Source organism: Strongylocentrotus purpuratus, unplaced genomic scaffold (genome assembly GCF_000002235.5).
Source record: "Strongylocentrotus purpuratus isolate Spur 01 unplaced genomic scaffold, Spur_5.0 spur5_scaffold_2, whole genome shotgun sequence".
In the NCBI taxonomy this organism is placed as follows: Eukaryota; Metazoa; Echinodermata; class Echinoidea; order Camarodonta; family Strongylocentrotidae; genus Strongylocentrotus; species Strongylocentrotus purpuratus.
Genome location: NW_022145605.1, coordinates 7,015,905 through 7,038,391, shown reverse-complemented (window position 1 = coordinate 7,038,391; position 22,487 = coordinate 7,015,905). Strand labels below are relative to the sequence as shown.

Genomic DNA, 22,487 nt, shown 5'->3' with positions numbered 1-22,487 from the left:
ATACAAAAAGCAATTAAAGTAGTCTCTTCCTTTCATTGAACGAAGCCTTTGAAAATTGAAAATCAATATGCTTTTATTAAACTAATTCGACATTCGCTAACTTCAAATGTGTTGAGTTCTCATTTACGGAATTTAGAATGTAAGACAAAAAAAGAAGAAATCTGAAGAAATCTGATCAATATTTAGCAGAGGAAAATTAGTTTTAAAACCACATGTAATAGGAGTTTCCTTCTAACCCCGGTACAAAATGAATGACCCAAAATCTTAAATAGAAATAAGATTCCGATCATTGATAGAATTACTTGTAAGGCATTCCAAATTATTCTCGTTATCCATATGATTTTGCTTCCATCTACCTATTGAAATGATTATTTAACAGATTCTGTTTTTCTTTTCAAAGGATAACAGATAACTTCTCAGAAACATTTCATTATGATTTTTAGGCTTGATATCATTGAGTGTTTCACCAACATATTGAAAAGCATCGATTGATGGTCCTCTAATTGATATCTACTCCTCTAAACCGATTATGAAATGTGATCTATGCATACAGTATATAGAATTAAAGAAATAGCTACCCTAATGATTATTTGTACGATATGCATTAGACTTGAAGGGAAATGGGGGGGGGGGGGGGAGGGGGGGAGGGGGGAGGGGGGGAGGGGGAGGGGGGAGGGGGGGGGGAGGGGGGAGGGGGAGGGGTTACCATCAAAAATAATAATTTCTTACAAGCAACAACAAGTAAAAAAAAACCAAAACATATGGGACGACCATTTGAGAGGGGGGACATTTTTTCCGTCTTTGTTTCTTAAGCAGTGTTTAGTGTGAGTGTGTGTGTATTGGATATGATTATTTACGTCTGGGGATCGACCTTTAAACGTCACCATCTGAAAACGTGATTCAGTTTCGAACCTGCGTCATCGGCTAAATCAGTTTGTAACTTCCATTGTTAGCTGGATTACAGGCGTACGCCACAACGCCTAGTTTTAAAGCATTGCTTTTAAATGGGGCACTTTGGTTTTTTCAGGGGGCACAGGCTGGGGGTGCCCCCATCCGCCAGAGCCCAACTGTGCACCTTTTTTCCAATCCATGGGGGAGAATGCCTTCTATAATTTGCAGTGTTCCCATTCGTGCATGCAGAGCATATGGCACAGGAAATAAGAATGTAAGTGCAACGGCTAGGATTCGATCCACCGTCCTTGTAATCCACAGTCCGTTGATTTCCTATACAGACCACTCGCAATCACTATTTTATAGATGTGCATCATTGACGTCGATCTGGGGACCAGCCATTAACGTCACCGCCCGAAAAAACCGGGGTCCGTCAAAGTTAGTTTGGAAGCGAAAGCAGAGAGCTGACCGCACCGCAAGACCACCCCTCGACGCCTGTAATCATTTATTAAATTATACTTCAAAAATCAATCCCTTACGTCAACAAAAAACTGGTTTGACCCAGAAAACACTTTTTTCCTTCTTGACCTATGATACTATATTGATTAAAAAATTGCATGCAAAGCATTTTCCCTTTAACTAGGCACGTAGGCATACATGCACATCATCTATCATTGTCTTTATACCAGGGTTTTATCAATTAGTTAAATATAAGACTCGCTGAAAAGTACACGCAGCTGTTGACATTTCATATTTACCTTTTGAATAATTGGAGTATGATCAGATAGCGTTTATCCCACGATGTCACGACTTTGAAATCATCATGTATAGGCCTGACGTGTCATTCTTTGATTAGGTAATTTCTAGTCTGTTAACCCTCTCACTCTACAGCAACCTCTAATGACCCCTGGGAAACTACCGGGCCCTCGAATTCATTGCGTATATTGTTGTAATAATTGCACATTTGCTGCTTCCCCTAACAATTTGAATCGGGCAGGGGAGGGGGGGGGGGGGCGGAGCCGTGAATGTTTTACCATAATTGAAAAGAGACAAAGGTTGCACAGTTGAAATTTGCGGATAACAATGTTATTGAAGAATTAGCCTCTTGCTCTGATGGTATCCCCATTAGGTCCCGTTTTAGTTAAATTGCTATCAAGAACAACTTACAAAAACTGTTATAATATACTGAAATAACTGCATCTCATTGACTTCAAGCAAATTTGTGATTGAATGTTGGCACTTCGTATTAAAAACTATGAATTTTGGTACTAAATAACTTAATAATTTTTGGACTTAATTAAGTCATGTGAAACAGGGCTCTGCTTTGTCGACTAGAGTCATCGTTGGATGTGTCATTGTTGCAACTCAAGAATTACGCCATCTACGACGAGACGATGACAGAGAACCTTTGCTCTAGATCTTCGTTAATGTTCCCGATGCAGGGAACAATTTTGCCATATAATATTTTTTTTAATTTTTTTTTTATATCGCACTGATGTAGTTTAGTCTTGGTCATCGGTTAACATCCGAAATAAATGGAATCAACCTTCTAGGTAACATCTGAATATGATTAACTAAAAAATTTGAGATAAAGTTTTCCCTGTAAAGTTATATTTTAGTTTAAAGAGAAAATTACAATTAGTGAGTGTGTTGTGGGTCATACGTATTCATGAAAAGGCTGAAAATCATGTTCCTGGAAGAGAAATCGTTAACAAAATTAAAAAGATAACGATTGCCATGATAATATTGACATGAATGAATCTTATGCAGAAAGCCCACAATCTTGAACTGTGTACATCAGGGAATACAAATTCGTATCAAGATAAAAAGAAACATGCGATATCGTAATCAATCATATTCCATGTGTTAAAAATATTTACAGAGCTTTCAAGGTACAGGTGGCTAACAGAACATTCAATGGTGAGTCGCAGGGTGTCTTTAAAAAAGGCCTACAACGTAAAACGTACCTTGAAATGTGATTTAGTTTTTGTTCACATTACATTGTTCATATTTTTTTTACATGACACTTGTTTTTTCCTTCCTTTTTGTGGTTAGAAGAGCGCAGATCCGGACCACAGATAGGGACGTCAAACGCGCTGGGGGATACGCTCGAATGCACACATATTACATATAGTTATGAGAGGCATCGCTGTTTCTATAGGCTCACTGGGACGTTACAACCTGATATGACCCCGAGGCGCAAAATGATCAAATAGATATGAAAATATTAAAATCACAATAGCCGTATAACATGTCACAGAAAAATTGCAGGAATCACGTGGTTTGAAAATGCAAGGATAACAATACATTTGTTACTTCAAAACCGATTAAATTCACCCCACTGAGATAAAAGAAAAACTGGAGAGAGGAAAAAATGGCAGAGACAGAGAAGGATAGAGAGAGAGAGAGGGGGGTGGAAAGAAAAAATACATATAATTAGGTAGAGGGAGAGAGAGAGAAGACAACGGAAAAAGAAGAGGCAAGGGGGAACTAAAGCGGGAAAATAAGAATTTAAGGAAAGGGGGAGTAGAGAGAGTAATAGAAGAGATCAGTGGCGTACACAGGATTTTTTCAAGAGGGGGGGGGGGTTAACATTTTGAAATCGGGCCAAAAATTTCGCAACGACTCAACCAGCCGCTGAATAAGCGGGGGGGGGGGGGGTGTGAGGACATTTATTTTATGGGGGGTCCCTACAATTTGGCAGAATCTAAACAGCTTAGGATTAAAAAATAAGAAGCGAAAAGAACAAGAATCTGTCATTAAAATTGATGGGGAATTATGTCATGATAAGATGGCCATCGCTGATGAATTCAATTCTCATTTCACAAATGTGGCTGCCAAATTAGTAGACAAACTCCCCCCTTCCAAAGACTTTTTCAGCGCAGACAATGATTGTATTCGTGATTATTACGAAAGAAAAGGTGTACGTGAAAACAGCTTCGAGTTATTACCAATCAGTGAACAATTTGTTTTCAAAGAGTTACGTAAGTTGAATGTATCAAAAAGTACTGGGTTAGACATGATTCCAGCTAAATTCCTAAAAGATGGTGCGAAGGTTTTATTTAAGCCTCTAAGTTACTTGATGAACCTATCTATCTTGACGAGTACTTTTCCAGAGGATATGAAAATAGCAAAAGTGACTCCACTTTATAAAAAGAAAGATAAAACTGATGTTAGCAACTATAGACCTATTAGTGTTTTAAGCGTAGCATCAAAGATTCTAGAAAATCGCTCTGTGTTCAAATTGAAAGATACTTCAAAGAAAATGATATAATTTATGAATTTCAATCTGGTTTTCGACATGATTATTCGACTGAAACATGTCTAATTCATTTGACTGATTATTTGAGGACAGAAACTTCCCAAGGGCGCTTTGTTGGTATGATGCTCCTTGATCTGCAAAAAGCTTTTGATACAGTTAATCATTGCGTCTTATTGAAGAAGTTACAACTAATGGGTTTTAATAAGGCAAGTTTAGATTGGTTCAGATCCTACTTATCTAATCGACACCAAGTAGTGGCCATTCATGATATTCGTTCCAAACTAATGCCTATAACATGCGGTGTTCCTCAGGGAAGCATTTTAGGCCCAAATCTATTTTCAAGTTATATAAATGATATGTGTATTTGTATAAAAGACTTTAGACTATTATTGTACGCAGATGACAGCGTACTACTCTATTCAAATCCTGATCCTAAATATATTGAGGAAAAGCTCAGTGAACAGCTGTCTACGTGTGTCGATTGGATGACTGATAATAAGCTTTCTTTACACTTGGGAAAACAGAAAGCATTTTGTTTTGTTCTAAAAGTAGTTCTAAAAAGTCATTTGAATACAAAGTGACACACAATAATCAAGTAATCAAGAGAAAAGATTCTGTGAAGTATTTAGGCATTGAGTTGGCTAGCGCAATTTCATTTTCATCTTTAGTAGAATCAGTTGTAAAAAAAGCAAATTCTCGTCTGAAATTTGTGTACAGGTATCAAAGTTGTATGGATTTAAAAGCAAGACGTACACTCTGTTTTGCTCTTATTCAATGTTTATTTGACTATGCTAACCCTGCATGGTATAGTAACATAAACAAGTCAGATCAAAAGAAGTTGAAGATTATACAGAACAAAATGGTGAGATTTATCAACTTTTCTGGTCCAAGAACTCATGTTGGCTATAGCGAACTTTCTAAAGCTGGTTTTCTTGAAGTCGACCAAAGATCAAAACAACTCGTATTGCATCACGTGCATAAAATATATCATACTAGGTCGAATCATTATATTCGATCCAACTTCGATCTTGTTACTGACTTACATGATTATAATACAAGAAATAGCCGATTCAACTTTAACTTACCAGAAAGAGTAGGTAGTATTGGAAATTCGTTTTATTACAATGCCATAAAACATTGGAATTCCCTTCCCAATGGTGTAAAGGAAATAGAAAACTATGCTCATTTTAAGAGGAAATTAAAGGAATACCTAATACTTGACAGTCAGATAAGAGAAGTAAATGACATGTTATATGATTGAAATTTGTATTCTTCTGCCGGTTCATACTTTCTCATTTTGTATATACTTATGTTTTCGTACGTTTTAGAAATTCTACAAATTCATCATTATTTTCCTCTTCTTCCTCCGCCTCTTTTTCTTCTTCTCCTTCTTCCTTTTCTTATTGTACTTATTATCATTTCTATCGTCAGTTTAATGTTTTTATTATTATTATCTTTAATAAGTAATTCTTTTATTTTTCTTATCTGTCTGTAAATAATTATTACTATTTTAAGTTATTAATTTTATACATGTCTATAAGGGACCCCACTGGAAATAAGCTCTCGAGCTTTCGTGGGTTATCCTGTTCAAGCTGACTTATTTTTGATCTGTTATTATTGTATATTGTTGTATGTTGGAAGCTTGTCGAATAAAAATCAATCAATCAATCAATCCGAAGTTGGGGGGGGGGGGGGGGGGGGTAAGGTCATCTTTTTTAGGCCGTCCATTAGGATTTCAAAAAAAAAAAAATTCTAAATTCATAGGGGGGGGGGGGGTTCTCAAAAAAGATACACATACAAAAAAAATGAAGGGGGGGGGTTTAACCCCAACCCCCCCCCCCCCCCCTGCGTACGCGCCTGGGAGAGATACTTGGACATTGACATGTTGTAAGGTGTGTGCCATGCATGACTAAATAATAGCATGATGCCTTACAATTGAAAAAGGTCATTTTAATAGCATCATGCCTTAGAATTGAAAAAAGGTCATTTTTTTATTTAGGGACAAAAATACTGCGGTTGCAATACGGGTTATGCATACAACCCTTCAAGACCGAAACAAGTGATGTAGGCTTGTTATCATTGTTTGTCGTAGTGTAGGCTACGGTGATATTGAGAGAGTAATAGGAGAGATACTAGGAAATTGACATGTTGTAAGAGGAGAGAAAGAGTGAAAAAAATATTTGTTTAATTTCATTTAATGTTTTTAGAAACTTTCTGAGTCACATTACGCACTCCAGCAGTATTGTCTTATCATTTACATGCTCAACCCCCACCCTCCCACTTTCAAACTTCATATGGCCTCTCCATCGGTTCCATTCTAATGTACAAGGAACATTGACACGATTTCCTTCCTGAATGCGTCCTTCTTCTTCTTCTTCGCTATAAGTACAGGCCACCATCGGGTGTATTCTCGTACTGATGGAAACTTTAAACTTTAAAGCACAAGCCCCTTCCACACAAACATACGCACACATGTAAGCATGTCACAAAACGCTAGCACATGTCTACTCAATCACCTTCATGTATTTACATAATACAACAACAGCAACAAAAAACAAACAAACAAACAAACAATAAGGGGGAAAAAGTATACAAAGAAGAGAGAAGTAGGGAAATTACACGTAATACAGACTGTTCCATGTAGGCATGTAATCCTGAAATAAAATTTGATAGACTCGATATTATTGTTAAGTTCCATGTTTATTGTTTCCCAAAACAATTCAAGTTCGCAATATAAATAAACGACTACAATGTAAAGCTGGTTCAGCATATATTTTCTCTCCAGTTCTGTGATCCCGACACGGGACTCCAAAACAACTCAACCGTAACATCGTCGTGGCTCCTTAGAATGGACCAGAAACCGCCTCTATATCGCTGTATGTAAACAGTAACTCTGATCCCATAAGAGCTGAGCAGTAAAGTGTGTTACGGTTATTAATAACTTCCGTCACAAGAGTTTGCAAAGTCTTCAGATTGTCCACTGATACATATATGGAGAACAAAACTGTAAAGTTTATGTTGATATTAGACTGAATGCAAGCTATATTGCATTCAATTAAAACTATTGTATCGAAACACTCACTTGCGGTTCACGCGAGTTTGCATCTCACGGCGTTGTGATCACAGTGCGAGCAGACCTTTTGAAGGATGGGTAGCTTTTTGGGGCATGCTGCTAATGGTGTTTTTTTCATCGGGTACGCGATAATATGGATGATACACCATGCATATCTTCAGGCTTCGGCTAGTTTGCGTCATGGTAAAACTTCTCAGTGTAAACACGCACGGCGTCTACCAATCCTTGGAATGGCGTTCATGCTTGCTTGTTGCATCGGACTCATCGTCGGCGAAAATGTTCACCCTGTTCTGAAATGGCGAATCGTCGACGAATCCGGAAATTGGGAGCCGTACGGTAACGTTTGGCTGCACTGCTCGATGGCCATGTTCTTTGGTTTATATTCTGTTGTTAACCTCTTAAAACACACGTGCCTACCCTCCGCCGCCAAGTTTGAAATGCTAATCGCATCCCTGGCATTTGGTGTCGAAGGATTCATATTTGTTTGCCATATTGTCTTACCAGATAATAAGGCCAAGAAGGGAATGGTTCCTCACGTTCTTCTTCTTATCCCCATATTCGTGTGCTTCTTTGCGACATTGTGTGAAGTGTTTACAAAGAATCATCTACTCGAACTCTCCTACATCCGGACAGTTGCGATCCTCCAGCAAGGAACCTGGTTCATGCAGATGGCCTGTATCCTTTTCAAGAACCCTTGGGGTGATGAAGCAATAGATCACGAATATGCTGCGGTGTTCTTCTCATGGCACCTCTTCGTAAACATCCTCCTTCTCATCGTAGTATACAATGTGACTGCGTTGATTGTTCGTCAGGGTCGGTCGTTGACGTCGGGAAATGGCGCCTCATATTCGTTATTGGATAAAGAAAGAGACGATGATATTGGAATGGACGACCTAGAGGAAAAATCATCATGTCTTCAAGCCTGACTTGACTCTGATTCCATGGACTTTATTTAATATCACTAATATGAATACCTGGAAATCATTAAGCTCTATGAAATGTGCCATAAAGATTCGCACTATACCTGAATAAAGAAAAGTTAAGTTATTAGAAAAGTTTAAGTTATTATGCTAAAAAACTATGGAATGAATTGCCGGTAGAAACTAACTGTAAACCAACTTACTTTGCTTTAAAAAGAAGTTTATGATATTTGTGATATCATGTTTGACTTTAGGTAACAAAATAACTGATTTATTTTTCTTCTCTTTTTTATTGTTCTCTTTTTTCTGTTCCTTTTCTTTGTTTTTCTTAATTAGGGCCTGTTTGGAATATTTCTCGCCTTCTGACCATAATATGTATATATGAATGTGTATGTTTTATTTACCTTTGTACAATACTGTATGTAAACCATATTAATCTAATGTATGTTTCTATGTAAAGTAAAATTGTGATTGCTTTTATATATTCACGGCCATTCTGAAGAACAGCCACATGGCTGAAGTATGCCACCGTGCTAAAATAAAATAAACGAAACGAAACGAACTTTCTATGGTTTCCCAAAAGAGTCCCATTATAGGAAACAATCGGAAAATATAGTAATAAGCACTAGATTCTTTCATCTTCCTTTCTTTCGTCTTGTCCTCCTTGCTTTAAATTACGCTTTCGTTTGACCATATTATATTATTTTCGTACATAGATAATTTTCGTATTTTAGACTTATGGATTGTTACATCATAGGCCTAATGTTCTTCTACATTTTATAAGTTTTGTGCATTATTATACTTTATCAATATCTTTATTTAAAGTTCGTAGAATTTGTATCTTTTAGTGATTGTGTAAATGAAGTAGAACGTACTTTTTTGCTGGCCATATTTTTGTCAATTGTAATTTTGACATTTTGCACTCAACTTAAAAATTATGATTTTTGTTAACCTTAGTAAAAAAGAAAATTGAGAACAATCCTACATGTTTGGATTCTAATTAATGAATTTGAATTAGTGAAAAGCAATTTGTTGGAATTCGATTCCCATCCTGACGGTGAAATTGAGCATGAATCCAAATTTATCTGTTTACAAAAAAAAACGGATTTATTTATATTTCTTTCTTTCAAGTATTACATTAGTTCCAGTCCGTTTTCTCACAAACAGTCTTCATTTCAGGAGCAATTCTTTTTAAAAATAAAATTAAAATCAATAAAATCATTTACGCCATGACCTGTATTGTAAATGTCCGTATAGGAAAGAGAGTGTGAAAGAGATATAGAGGAAGACGGTCAAAGGAACGGGAAAAGAAAGAAATAGTGAGACAGACAGAGAGAGAGAGAGAGAGAGAGGCAGAGAGACAGAGAGAGAGGGAGGGAGAGGGAGAGGGAGAATAAATTGCGGTAGAGAAAAGCCAAGGGGCATAGATATAGGGGTAAACAAATGTGATATCGAGAAAGAGATATAATTATAGAGAGAGGGGTAACAAGAGGGAAGGGGAATAGAGAGAAACTTTGCGTGTGTGTCAGTGTGTGTGTGCGTGTGTGTGTGTGTGTGTGTGCGTATGTGAGCGTGTGTCAGAGAGAGCGAGAGAGGAGAGAAAAGGGGAAGATGGAGACATAGTAGCAATGGAGTGTATGGCATGCATAAACAACAGAATGGCAAGATATAGGTGACAGGTATAATGTGGAGATATTTGATTGCATTTTAATAGGATAATAAATGATACACACAGTCGTCACCCTAGTCCAGAATCTGCACGGTCCTTTATAATTTCCCTACACTTGATTCAAGCCGTCGAAGATGGCTTTATCAACAAACTCATAATTATGCTCACCAGCCCAGCCAGCCGGCGCCTTAATTTAATGATCACGCCATCATCGGCTGGTAGCAAATAAGTAGGGAGAGGTTAGCGTTGGTGTGGTGGAGATCAAAATTAAATAGGCCAGATTCTGGACTATCGTCACCCCTGAGATCAGAAACTGTTTCGTAATGTCGTTGAATTGACCTAAAAAGTTCGAGGAGTATAAGCGAGTTCGTAATTAGGATTTGCTCATGTGCAGATAAAGGTCAACCATTGAGACGAATACTCGTATCGTGCTCATGAAAGTTTTGTAATTAGTATTCATTTATGTACCGACAGTACATTTTTCTGATACACAGGTGGAAGTATTCTTCCCAAGAGGGCAAACAAATGGTATTCATGAAGCACCTCCATCACTTCGACAGTGATTATTCTAAAATGCGCAAGCTAGTGGGACGTATCGGTTGTGTAAAAGATCCGAATTTGGGGGTCATGATCGAGTTCCGAAGCTATTAACATGCAAACTGGCTTATTACAGTCACACCGACGAAATAAAACTAGACCGACAAGACCAAACGAAACATTTGAATTATAATGGAAGTCATTAGCATTGCCATTGTTTCACGAAACCGTCAAATTGCAAGTTCACCGACATCCCATTGAAACGCGTGTTAGGTTTTCAGTGCGTTTCAATGGGTTGTCGGCGAATTTGTACTTGACGGATTCGTAAAACCCTGCTCAGGAGTCGGTGGGTGTGAAATCGGAGACAGCGGTGTACCTGACGATTATGAGCGTAGGCGATATTCTATTGTGTCGTAAACGATGAGACATAATGACTCTACTTTAGTTCAATAGCACTAAAATTTACAATCACAAAGGTCGTGAGAATCTAATTTAGGACAAGGTTGATACGTCGATTTAATAAAAAAAAGGACATGAAAAGCTTTTCAAATGATACCACTCATGCGGAAAGGAGTTCTTGCTGTGAAAGATACGGAGGTGATTATTCAGATGCCACTGAGGGAATGGGCCTCAGTACCCCCACGCTCCTATAGCATATTTTCGTATGCGTATCCGGACACCTACCCCTGGACATCCACCCCGGATAACCACCCAGTCAACTACCCCCTTGGACAACTACCCCCTAGGGCAACCACCTTCTAGGACAACTACCCCAGACAACTACCCCCTAGGAGAACTACCCCGGACAACTACCTCCTAGGACAACTACCCCCGAAAAACTACCCCCTGGGATAGTTGTCCCGGGGTAGCTGTCCTAGAGGATGGTTGTCGTAGGGAGTAGTCGTCTGGGGGTAGTTGTCCGGGGGTAGTTGTCCGGGGGTAGTTGTCCGAGGGTAGTTGTCCCGGGGGTAGTCGTCCTAGAGGGTGGTTGCCCTAGGAGTTGACTGGGGTGGTTATCCGGGATGGATGTCCAGGGGGTAGGTGTCCTAGAACCATTCGTATGATCATAATATCTTCAGAATTATTATAATAATTACATGACTAATAATAATAATGAGAATAATAATAATAATAATGATTTTGTTTACCCATGTAAGCTTCATCAGCATCAGCTGTTTTCATGACATTTGATTTCATTGACCAACCAGATCCAGATGAAACAGATTTGATTTGTAGATCAATATGAAATACTTTACATGATATTTAATTAATTACTATGTTTTATTTCATCAAGATAATCATGTTTTTGTGAAGATGACATTTATAAATGATTGAAATTCCAAGGCTTTTTTTTTGCGTGAACACTGAGAATCAATGGTTTATGAATAAATAGTCAGAATTACGGTTACCAACGTCTCTTTGACCTCATTTATTGTCTCGTCATACTACAGCAATAATAATAATAATAATGATAACAATAATAATAATAATAATAATAATAATAATAGCAATAATAATAATAATAATATTAATAATAATAATATATAAGTCAACTCGCTGCGTGTATATTAGGTAGCAATTGCCCGAAAATTGGTAATCGTAATGGCCACCGCCCCCTCCCCATACTCACTATGCATATGCCCTTAAGGCAATGTTCCGTTACAATAGTGAGGTGTGTGCCATGCATGACTAAATACTTGCATCGTGCCTTAGAATTGAAAAAAGGTCTTTTTGTTGTATTTGGTCACAACAATACTGCGGTTGCAATACGGGTTATATGCATACAACCATTCAAGACCGAAACAAGTGGTGTAGGCTTGTTATCATTGTTTGTCGTAGTGAAGGCTACGTTGACGTTTAGTAAAAATGAAATTATTTTGAGGATTCGTGAATAAGCGTTCCAACGATTCAATTTGAATTCATCATCAAATTAGTGCGTCACACTGAATCAAACATAATACGGAAAGTATATCATCAAACAGACGTTACTTTTCCTGAGATTCACTCACAACACTCTGCATGTGTTCTTGTTTACCGTCGTCTCATGAGAGTACCCTAATTGATGATTCTGAAGAACTGAACTTTCTCTAGTAATAGTCATGGCAATGGAAATGGACGCCATGAATTCAGAGGCCAGACCAAAGCCATTGACCAAGGAATCCTCTAGGACCTGGTTCTGTTATAATCCTGCAATCATGTAAGTCTGTTTGAATATGCCGTCGAACTTATTCTGTCATGGCGCAAATTATTTCATAAGCCTATGGCCGATTGCTACTTTATTGGGTGAGTGGGCTTGAAATGCATTGGCCTAAATAATGCAAACTGTACAAATTCGCCGACAACCCATTGAAACGCACTGAAAACCTAACACGCGTTTCAATGGGTTGTCGGCGAATTTGTACTTGACGGATTCGTAAAACCCTGCTCAGGAGTCGGTGGGTGTGAAATCGGAGACAGCGGTGTACCTGACGATTATGCGTAGGCGATATTCTATTGTGTCGTAAACGATGAGACATAATGACTCTACTTTAGTTCAATAGCACTAAAATTTACAATCACAAAGGTCGTAAGAATCTAATTTAGGACAAGGTTGATACGTCGATTTAATACAAAAAAGTACATGAAAAGCTTTTCAAATGATACCACTCATGTTTATTTCATCAAGATAATCATGTTTTTGTGAAGATGACATTTATAAATGATTGAAATTCCAGGGCTTTCATTTCTGCGTGAATACTGAGAATCAATGGTTTATGAATAAATAGTCAGAATTACGGTAACCAACGTCTCTTTGGCCTCATTTATTGTATCGCCATACTACAGCAATAATAATAATAATAATAACAATGATAACAATAATAATAATAATAATAATAATAATAATAATAATAATAATAATAATAGTAATAATAATAATAATAATAATAATAATAATAATAATAATAATAATAATAATAATAATAATAATAACAATAATAATATATAAGTCAACTCGCTGCCTGTATATTAGGTAGCAATTGCCCGAAAATTGGTAATCGTGATGGCCACCGCCCCTCCCCATACTCAGTATGCATATGCCCTTAAGGCAATTTTCCGTTACAATAGTGAGGTGTGTGCCATGCATGACTAAATACTTGCATCGTGCCTTAGAATTGAAAAAAGGTCATTTTGTTGTATTTGGTCACAACGATACTGCGGTTGCAATACGGGTCATGCATACAGCCATTCAAGACCGAAACAAGTGGTGTAGGCTTGTTATCATTGTTTGTCGTAGTGAAGGCTACGGTGACGTTTAGTAAAAATGAAATTATTTTGAGGATTCGTGAATAAGCGTTCCAACGATTCAATTTGAATTCAACATCAAATTAGGGCGTCACACTGAATCAAACATAATACGGAAAGTATATCATATCATATTCTAATTGATGATTCTGAAGAACTGAACTTTCTCTAGTAGTAGTCATGGCAATGGAAATGGACGCCATGAATTTAGAGGCCAGACCAAAGCCATTGACCAAGGAATCCTCAAGGACCTGGTTCTGTTATAATCCTGCAATCATGTAAGTCTGTTTGAATATGCCGTCGAACTTATTCTGTCATGGCGCAAATTATGTCATAAGCCTATGGCCGATTGCTACTTTATTGGGTGAGTGGGCTTGAAATGCATTGGCCTAAATAATGCAAACTGTGTGTATGTGGGTATGTGTTCGTGCGTGTCTATGTCTATGTCTATGCTGGTACTCGTCAAAAGCCTTTTCAGCAACTAAACGAGGATGTGTGTGTGTATGTGTATTTGGGTTTTTACAGACGTGTATCAATCAGATATGATTATTTACGTCTGGGGACCGACTTTTAACGTCACCATCCGAAAGACGTGACTCAGTTTCGAACCTGCGTTCTCGGCTGAATCAGTTTGTAACTTCCACTGTTAGCTGGATTACAGGCGCACGCCACAACGCCTAGGATATTCTTAAACTCACTTCAAGTGATCTATGTGATGAAGTTAATGCAATTGAGAATAGAATATACTTTTTTTGGTGGACAGTTGCTAAAATCGATTTTGATTTATCATTATTGATTTACCAATATTGTGATGTGGTGTCTCTCATAGTGGTCATGATTGATTAGTGCATAGTGCGTATATACAAGTTGTGCGAGTAAAAACAGTTCCTCCTATGATTTAGGCACTGATGGCTCCCTTGAACTTCTCCACAGAGGGCAGTTCAATGAAGTTGGTAGGGAGCTCATCCCAGTCCCGGAGTGTTCTTGGGAAGAAGTTGGTGTTCGTCAATATGTCCCATAATGGAATGTGTGTATGTGTGCGCGCGTCTGTGTGTGTGGGTGTGTGTGTGTGCGTGTGTGTACAGATGTGTATCAATCAGATATGATTATTTACGCCTGGGGACCGACCTTTAACGTCACCATCCAAAAACCGTATTTCATGTGAAATAGTTTCGATAGAAATTAGTAGATCATGTGTGTATATACAAAGTGGACATTCACAACCTCCAGAAATAAGTATATGCAGAAAGAAAAGAAAAAAACGATAACAAGAAGTTTAGCAGGAACCTGGTGCCATAATTATGAAAAACATGCGACATAATCATCATCATTATCAATAAATACATAGACCTAAAACATGAATAATTCATCACTAAGAGTTCTGGAAAAAAATATTTTTGCATCATATACATTGATTAATTGATTGATTCGAATTTATTCCATTTCATATCAATTGTTTGCACAATAAAGAATAAGTTGACAAAGTAAGTTCGAAATTATGAAATGAAACAGGAACCTATTGGAAAGCATAGCTTGTTTTTGTAGCTTCCAGAGAATAAATATGATATGAACATTGTTTTCATCAATCATTTTAAAGTGTCTTAATAATCACAGTAAAATAGATATAATATAATTACATATTTTCATAAACCATTTTAAAGTGTCTTATTATTAAATGAAAGAATGACAAGAAGTGACAAAAAGAACAGTAAACTGACATCATATGATAAAACATGACAAAACAATTCATATCAGGACAAGATAAAACATAAGATGTCATTATGAAATGTTTATCAATTCGTTCGTTCTTATTCTTACTACAGACATGCTCGTCTCTTCACGAGGTTTCCGTTTATCATGATTCTCCTCCAAGTCATAATGATCGTTCTTCTAACCTTCCTAACTGTTTACATCCATGGACCACCAACATTTGAAGATGCTTCCAGTGTGAGTATAATACATATTATACCCCCATTTTGATACAGATTGCACAAACAAAATGTCAATGCTCCTCGTAAGAGATTTCCCTCATTACAGCTACATGCATTTTAACATTATTCAAAGTTTAATCATAATGTGTTTATAGGGAAAACGCTTTACGTGTTTTATGTGCTGAATAATGTTTTTTTTTTGTTGGGTCCTGCCATACTTTTGAATACACAATATTACGTATTTCCTTTGTTTACTGAATAAAGCCATAATACTTGTGATTTGATAGGGGATCGAAGCTCGTGGAACACCCATCCATGATCGCATCATTCCACTTGAAAGCTTTCAACGTGGGGACGTCGTTTTCTCTCCAACTCCGAACCTGTCGTTGAATCTAGTATTGAATCTCAGTGACACCGCTTCGACCACGGACTCAACAACGGTTTATACCGCAGGGACGCCCTCAATACCTATATGTGGCAATCCAAGTGAGTACATTCGTAGGGTTTGATAGATAGATGCAGTTTCAGTTAAAGTGTGACTACAAATTTACTCCGATCACTTTCTTAAAATGTAAATTCAAAACAGTGAAACGATGCAAAAGTATCTAGAAGTAGTAATATTATTATTAGTAGCAGCAGCAGCAGCAGTAGTCGTAGTAGTAGAGTATTAGTAGTAGTAGTAGTAGTAGTGGTAGTAGTAGTATAGTAGTACAGGAATTGCCACTCTGTCCATCTGGAAAAATGCTATTCATGGGAACCATTTACTGTAGTTGTAAATTGCGTCACAGATTATACATCTTTATGTAAATACGCTCTATAAAGTACATATCAAAACAGTGTACCCAAATTTCGTAGCTCCTAATTAGAAAGTAATAACCAATATGGCTTTGAAATTGAGTTCATAAGGAAGATTAAACTATTTGCTGTCCAATAATACCCTATTTATAATATTTTCAAAGCCACCGGAGCCTTTTAAACATTATATTGTGCCTCTAGCTTTAGTGCTACATTGTTTAAAATGATGCAATGTCTCTAGATAACCTTACTTATTTTAAACAGCCTCCTTACTTCTTGTCTCATGATATCTCAGTTATCTCTGTTCACTTTTCCACCGCGCCATTTCACATACGTAAGGAGCCCAAGGTGTTTAAGTCGAATGGCGTGTGAATACTGAAAAGTTACTAAGCCCAAATGCAAGAATAAACACATATGACTATAAACATGAAATAAATTAACAGCAGACTTTCATTTAAAAAAAAGATAACATCCCAGATATACTTTATCCATGTTGTATCACTCAATAAGAAGGGTTAACTTAGACAAGGGATGCGAATGAAGTCAAGATTTTACTCATCATAACGAAGAGAAAATCATACATTTTGCTTGATATAAGAACCTTTTTTTCTTCAACTGCCGAACAGTCAATAATTTTAATAATTGAGCAGTTTTTTTTTGGCTTTTTACCTTCAATCATTGCTTCATCCTAAACTTCATACAAGAGGTTTTTGAGAGTTTTCTTTTTAGAAAAGCCTGCTATTTAGTCATCCTTATAATTATGTTATCACGTATAATTAGAAACTCACACATTTGGGTACACTTTTTATACGAACTGTACATTACAGTATTTTCAAGAGGGATATGTCTGACATCGATGTTCGTAAAATTTATCACAGTGACTGCAGGTGCAAGTAGCTTCAGAGCTGTATACGCGCCATCCTCTTCCGCAGTGGAACTCTTAACGCTCGACTCCCTTCTGTCAATGTGCCAGCAGGATGATACATTTGTACGTAACAGTTCAACATTCAAGACAGTATGCACAAAGCAATCTGATTCCTCATCCCAATGCTGCCCTTCTTGGTCCATCCCAAACTACATCAGCGCCCTCAACGGGAGGTCTTCCTGTTACGACCTGACGGCTGAGGACATTGCCTTCGCGAGGTTGCTTCTGTTGGAGTGTGCCCCATATTACACTTCTGGTGCGTTATCCGCCGAGTGTGGATCAGGTACTAACTGCACAGGGGTGCCTTCAAACTGCACGACTTACAACGCCATCTACTTCATGTTCTTTGCGAACTCACCGAGTGACTTTTCAATCCAGGTTGCAGAGACCGGTGACCTTACCTTGACTACATCCTTACAGATCGTATCGTTGAACCCCTTAGTAGCTGCTGGAGATCGCACGCTCTACAATGACGCGGTAAATAGACGCAACGTGGACAATGGTATCACTAAGATTGAAGCAATTGGTACGAACAGACTCGCTAAATACTTCCTCATATCAGAACCACTTATGCAGGATCTAATTTACGCTGGAGTAGGAGGTGCGATTATGATCCTGCTAATATGGGTGTATTTGAGTTCACTTTTCATTGCAATCATGGTGATCTTTGAGATCATATTTTCTGTGGCGTTGGCCTACTTCTTCTATTATGTTGTGTTCCGGCTCACCTTTTTTGCATTTGGAAACATGCTTGCTATCGTGCTGATATTGGGGGTGGGAGCGGATGATGCTTTTATCTTCTATGACATATTTGAAAATACGCGGAGAAAGCATCCAGATGCCAAACAAGAGTTCATCTTGGTGGAAACAATGAAGCATGCCTTTCCTACCATGTTTGTCACAAGTCTCACCACAGCCTCTGCTTTGTTTGTCAATGTTGCCAGCTCCGTAACAAATATTCGCCTCTACGGCATTTATTCTGGGACAGTGGTGTTGTGTAATTTCCTATTTACAATGACCTGGTCTCCAGCAACTGCCATCATCTATGATAGGCATCTAAGGCTTCTATTCCAGGCATCATCTGCTAGCAAGGAAAGACGTTTTCATAAAATGAGGAATCACTGGCACACGTTGCGGAATTTCCTTCGGCGTATCTTTGAAGTGTACCTTCCGATGCTTGCATTCAAACTTCGTTGTCTTTGGATTCTTCTTTTTACTGGTTTATCCATTGGCGCTCTCATGGTGGTATTCTGGAAACCTCAACTAAGGGCATCCACTGCAAACACAGAGTTCCAAATCTTTACATTGAAACATCCTCTTGAGAGGTATGACCAGGTGTTTAGATCAACATTCGATATAGAGAGAGCAAAGTTGACACCTTTACCGTTCATTGTTGTCTGGGGTACTGTTCCTGTTGATAATGGAGACCCCTTCGATCCAGGTAGTCGGGGACACGTTCAGTTGGATGATTCCTTTAATCTTGACGACCCTGAATCTCAGGTCTGGTTACTCGATTTCTGTTCGGAAGTACGGCAGCAAGGGTTTTATAACTCACCATCGGTTGTTTATGAAGACTGCTTTATTGAAAAGATGAAGATTTTCATGGAAACTCCATGTATTCCTTCCAGCATTGGAACTGATCTCTCGCCCTGTTGCGGTCAGACATCTTTTCCATATTCAGCGGACTTATTGAAATTGTGCGCGCCAAAGTACGCGGCGTACACCTGTGAATTCATCAGTGGTGGCTGTCCTACAGCTATTCCAGGTTTCCGATTCGACTCAGAAAACAACATCAATGCCTTCCTTATACAGTTCCAGAGCACAGCAATTTCACAGTTGGAGTTCGCTCCTGCCAAGGAATACTACGACACAGCTCTTGCTTGGGTCGAGGAAAAGGTAAAAACGGCACCCGTTGGCTTACAAGGCGGCTGGTTTGGAACATTAAGTTTGGCTCAACCATTTTACGTGGATCTTATCATCCAGCTCAAGCGAGACACGCCTCTTGCACTTGGTTTATCCCTGATCATCGCTATGATAGTTTTGCTCATCACTAACAGGAACGTTCTAATTGCCTTCTACGCTGCATTGTCTATCGGTGGTTCTGTAGTCACGTCGGTGGCCATCTTTGTTTTGATTGGATGGGAGCTCAAAGTCTTCGAGTCTGTTTTGATCATCCTCACAGTCGGTCTAGCCACTGATTTTACCATTCATTACGGGGTCGCCTACCGACTAGCACCGCATGACGACCGGCGGAATCGGGCTCAATACTCTTTATCAACCCTAGCTTCTGCAAACACCATGGCTGCCTTGTCCAGTTTTATGATAGGAGCCATGATGCTACCAGCTAATGTCTTGATATTCTATCAACTCGGGATCGCACTAGAAGTTGTCATCGCCGTAAGTTGGTCATTTGGAACCTTCTTCTTTTTGCCACTTTGCTACGTATCCGGGCCACAGGGAACATGTTGCCTTATTTACTGTTGCTGTCGAAAATCAAAAGTTGACGTTGACAGTGGTAGAAGCAACGAGAACAGCGGAAATTCCTTGCATGACATGAAAGATATCTAAAAGATATCGTGTAAATTATTCTTCTATCATGATGGCTACTTCAATAGTATCAGATTTTAAAAAGAATCTTTCAATTCAAATTCAGGAATAATAGAGTAAATTAATGGGGAAGGAAAGCGGGTCATCAAGTAGGAAGTGTAGAGTAAGTTGAAAGTGTAACGTTTTCAATTCTTTCCTTTTAAATGATAGAACAGTTGGTAAATTTGCAATGAAACCTACGTCATTTGTTGTAGTTTGTCTGTATGTTTGTTGTAAATGATTGTTTCTCTAAAAGAGCCATTATTATTCAATATCATCCTCTGAGGCTTATTTCACAAAATGTATATCATTTCATTGCATAGCGATATTTGTGTTCGTCTATGACTGTAATCGACTGTACAGCTGAAACAGAATGTTATATGTTTACACTATTTTAAGATGGTGCTGAAGTAGAATATTATTTCTAATTGTCCTTTCGTTCCATTTTTCAATTTGGTTTGCATTTTGTAAAGTATAGTTATTCATATATATGTCACAATATTTAGCATTACTGCAATGGTCAATTCAATTAGTTGTACCATAGATCATGTACAATATTAGAGTGTGCAAGGGAAAAATTGAGAGTTGTGTATACCATCTTTATTTAATTGTGTGAATAGTAAACACGGACTGATGAGTTTTTATTGAAGTGGCTCTATTAAATGGCACGAATGTTAATGAATATTTTATTCTATTTAAATTACAAAACAAAAACATTGTAAAAATATATAATCACAATAACAAGGATGATAATGATAATTACAATATAATGACGATAACATGTCTACTTCACAGGGTAGCCTCATCAGTACTGTTCTTTCTGAGGGCCCTGCAATAAAAACTTTTACCTTCCTTTTCGAAAAACTTCTACTTTAGAAGATACTGTATTTTTCGACGATTCATTGAATCTACCTGCTGTTATGATCAAACAGTTTAAGCCTTTGCAGCATTTCAAACGTTAATGGTCTTTCCAATGACATAAAACATGTAATGATGCTAACCGTTAAAGGTAAAGACCAGTATTGGAAACGCTCCAATTTAAAAAAATGAAATGGAAGCTCTCATTACCAATCATGTGAAAGAATACGTTTTGACTGAAACATGATGATAAAAAATTTGCCGGGAAACCGCCTACTAATTCATATATTTGGTAAATTTGTTTCTCTCATGGTCTGTGAGAGATATAGGGTAGTCCCATATACCTCTTTATGTGTATAGTGCTTTTAACTTTACGAAGAATGGGCCAAATTTCTTATCATTTTGATGATTCCAGAACCTTGCAGATGCTAGATGCTAGATGATCAACCTTTTCTTATCGATTCCACAACGTTTCTTTCACAATGCAATCGCATGACCATAACTGGTCTTTACCTTTAAATCTTATTTTGTCCTTTCTTTAGTCTTTAAGTGTTTATTCCTCTGTTTATCTTTCGACTTTCATTTGATGTTTATATTCAGAAAATCATGCCGACAATCTCTTGACTGTACATTTCCCCCATTTCTGTCTATATATGGCCTTATTATTTTGTGATCTCTTTTATTGTATAAATGTTGATATTTTAATGAGAAGGTACATAAATAAATGAATGAAATAGAATAAAGTTTTGTTTCTGAGATCTATTTCCTCTCACCTCTCATTTTTAAGGAAAAATGCAATGTAATGGAAAGCGAACTGTCGATATTCTTAATGCCTGTGGGGTTAGTTATACACTACCCGAACTTGAATCTAGTATAATGTGTATCTATCGTAAGAAACCCTTTTTATGTACAGGAAAGCCGAAATTCCTAAATGAACAATTGAAAAACGTTGTTTTAGAACAACGAATCTCCTACTAGTAGATCATTGTCATTCGAATTTCAAAAAGAGAGAAATTAAGATAGGTCGATGCAAATAACATAATAAAAGGAGTCGATTATAGGACACAGAGAGGTAGAAGCGAAAGAGAGAGAGAGAGAGAGAGAGAGAGAGAGAATGTGTGTGTGTGTGTGAGAGAGGGGAGGGAGAAAGAGAGAGAGAGATAGAGAGATTATATGTGTGTGTGAGAGAGGGGAGGGAGAAAGAGAAAGAGAGAGATAGAGAGATTATATGTGTGTGTGAGAGAGGGGAGGGAGAAAGAGAGAGAGAGATAGAGAGATTATATGTGTGTGTGAGAGAGGGGTGGGAGAAAGAGAAAGAGAGAGATAGAGAGATTATATGTGTGTGTGAGAGAGGGGAGGGAGAAAGAGAGAAAGAGAGAGAAAGAGAAAGAGAGAGAGAGAGAGAGAGATTATATGTGTGTGTGAGAGAAGGGAGGGAGAAAGAGAGAAAGAGAGAGATAGAGAGATTATATGTGTGTGTGAGAGAGGGGAGGGAGAAAGAGAAAGAGAGAGATAGAGAGATTATATGTGTGTGTGTGAGAAGGGAGGGAGAAAGAGAGAAAGAGAGAGAGAGAGAGAGAGAGATTATATGTGTGTGTGAGAGAAGGGAGGGAGAAAGAGAGAAAGAGAGATAGAGAGATTATATGTGTGTGTGAGAGAAGGGAGGGAGAAAGAGAGAAAGAGAGAGAGAGAGAGAGATTATATGTGTGTGAGAGAAGGGAGGGAGAAAGAGAGAAAGAGAGAGAGAGAGAGAGATTA

At 37.9% G+C, this 22,487-nt stretch overlaps 2 protein-coding genes across 4 annotated transcripts; both read left to right on the top strand.

The window, feature by feature from the left end:
* The first annotated feature begins 7,003 nt into the window (after window positions 1–7,003).
* LOC762599 (transmembrane protein 45B) lies at window positions 7,004–9,364 on the top strand. Its single transcript, XM_011672890.2, has one exon. It carries the CDS (start codon window positions 7,301–7,303, stop codon window positions 8,150–8,152), a length of 852 nt encoding a protein of 283 aa, XP_011671192.1. The 5' UTR covers window positions 7,004–7,300; the 3' UTR covers window positions 8,153–9,364.
* A 2,759-nt stretch (window positions 9,365–12,123) lies between these two features.
* Window positions 12,124–20,472, top strand: LOC592970 (protein dispatched homolog 1). Of its 3 annotated transcripts, none has more exons than XM_011672891.2 (4): window positions 12,124–12,549; window positions 15,458–15,581; window positions 15,853–16,051; window positions 17,239–20,472. In XM_011672891.2, the coding sequence occupies exons 1-4, from the start codon at window positions 12,452–12,454 to the stop codon at window positions 19,851–19,853; spliced, it is 3,036 nt and encodes a 1,011-aa protein (XP_011671193.2). In that variant the 5' UTR covers window positions 12,124–12,451; the 3' UTR covers window positions 19,854–20,472. The 3 variants fall into 3 exon arrangements, with proteins under 3 accessions (XP_011671193.2, XP_797561.2, XP_030847389.1); XM_792468.5 differs by lacking the exon at window positions 12,124–12,549 and adding an exon at window positions 13,352–13,912; XM_030991529.1 differs by lacking the exon at window positions 12,124–12,549 and adding an exon at window positions 13,927–13,998.
* Window positions 20,473–22,487: the final 2,015 nt, after the last annotated feature.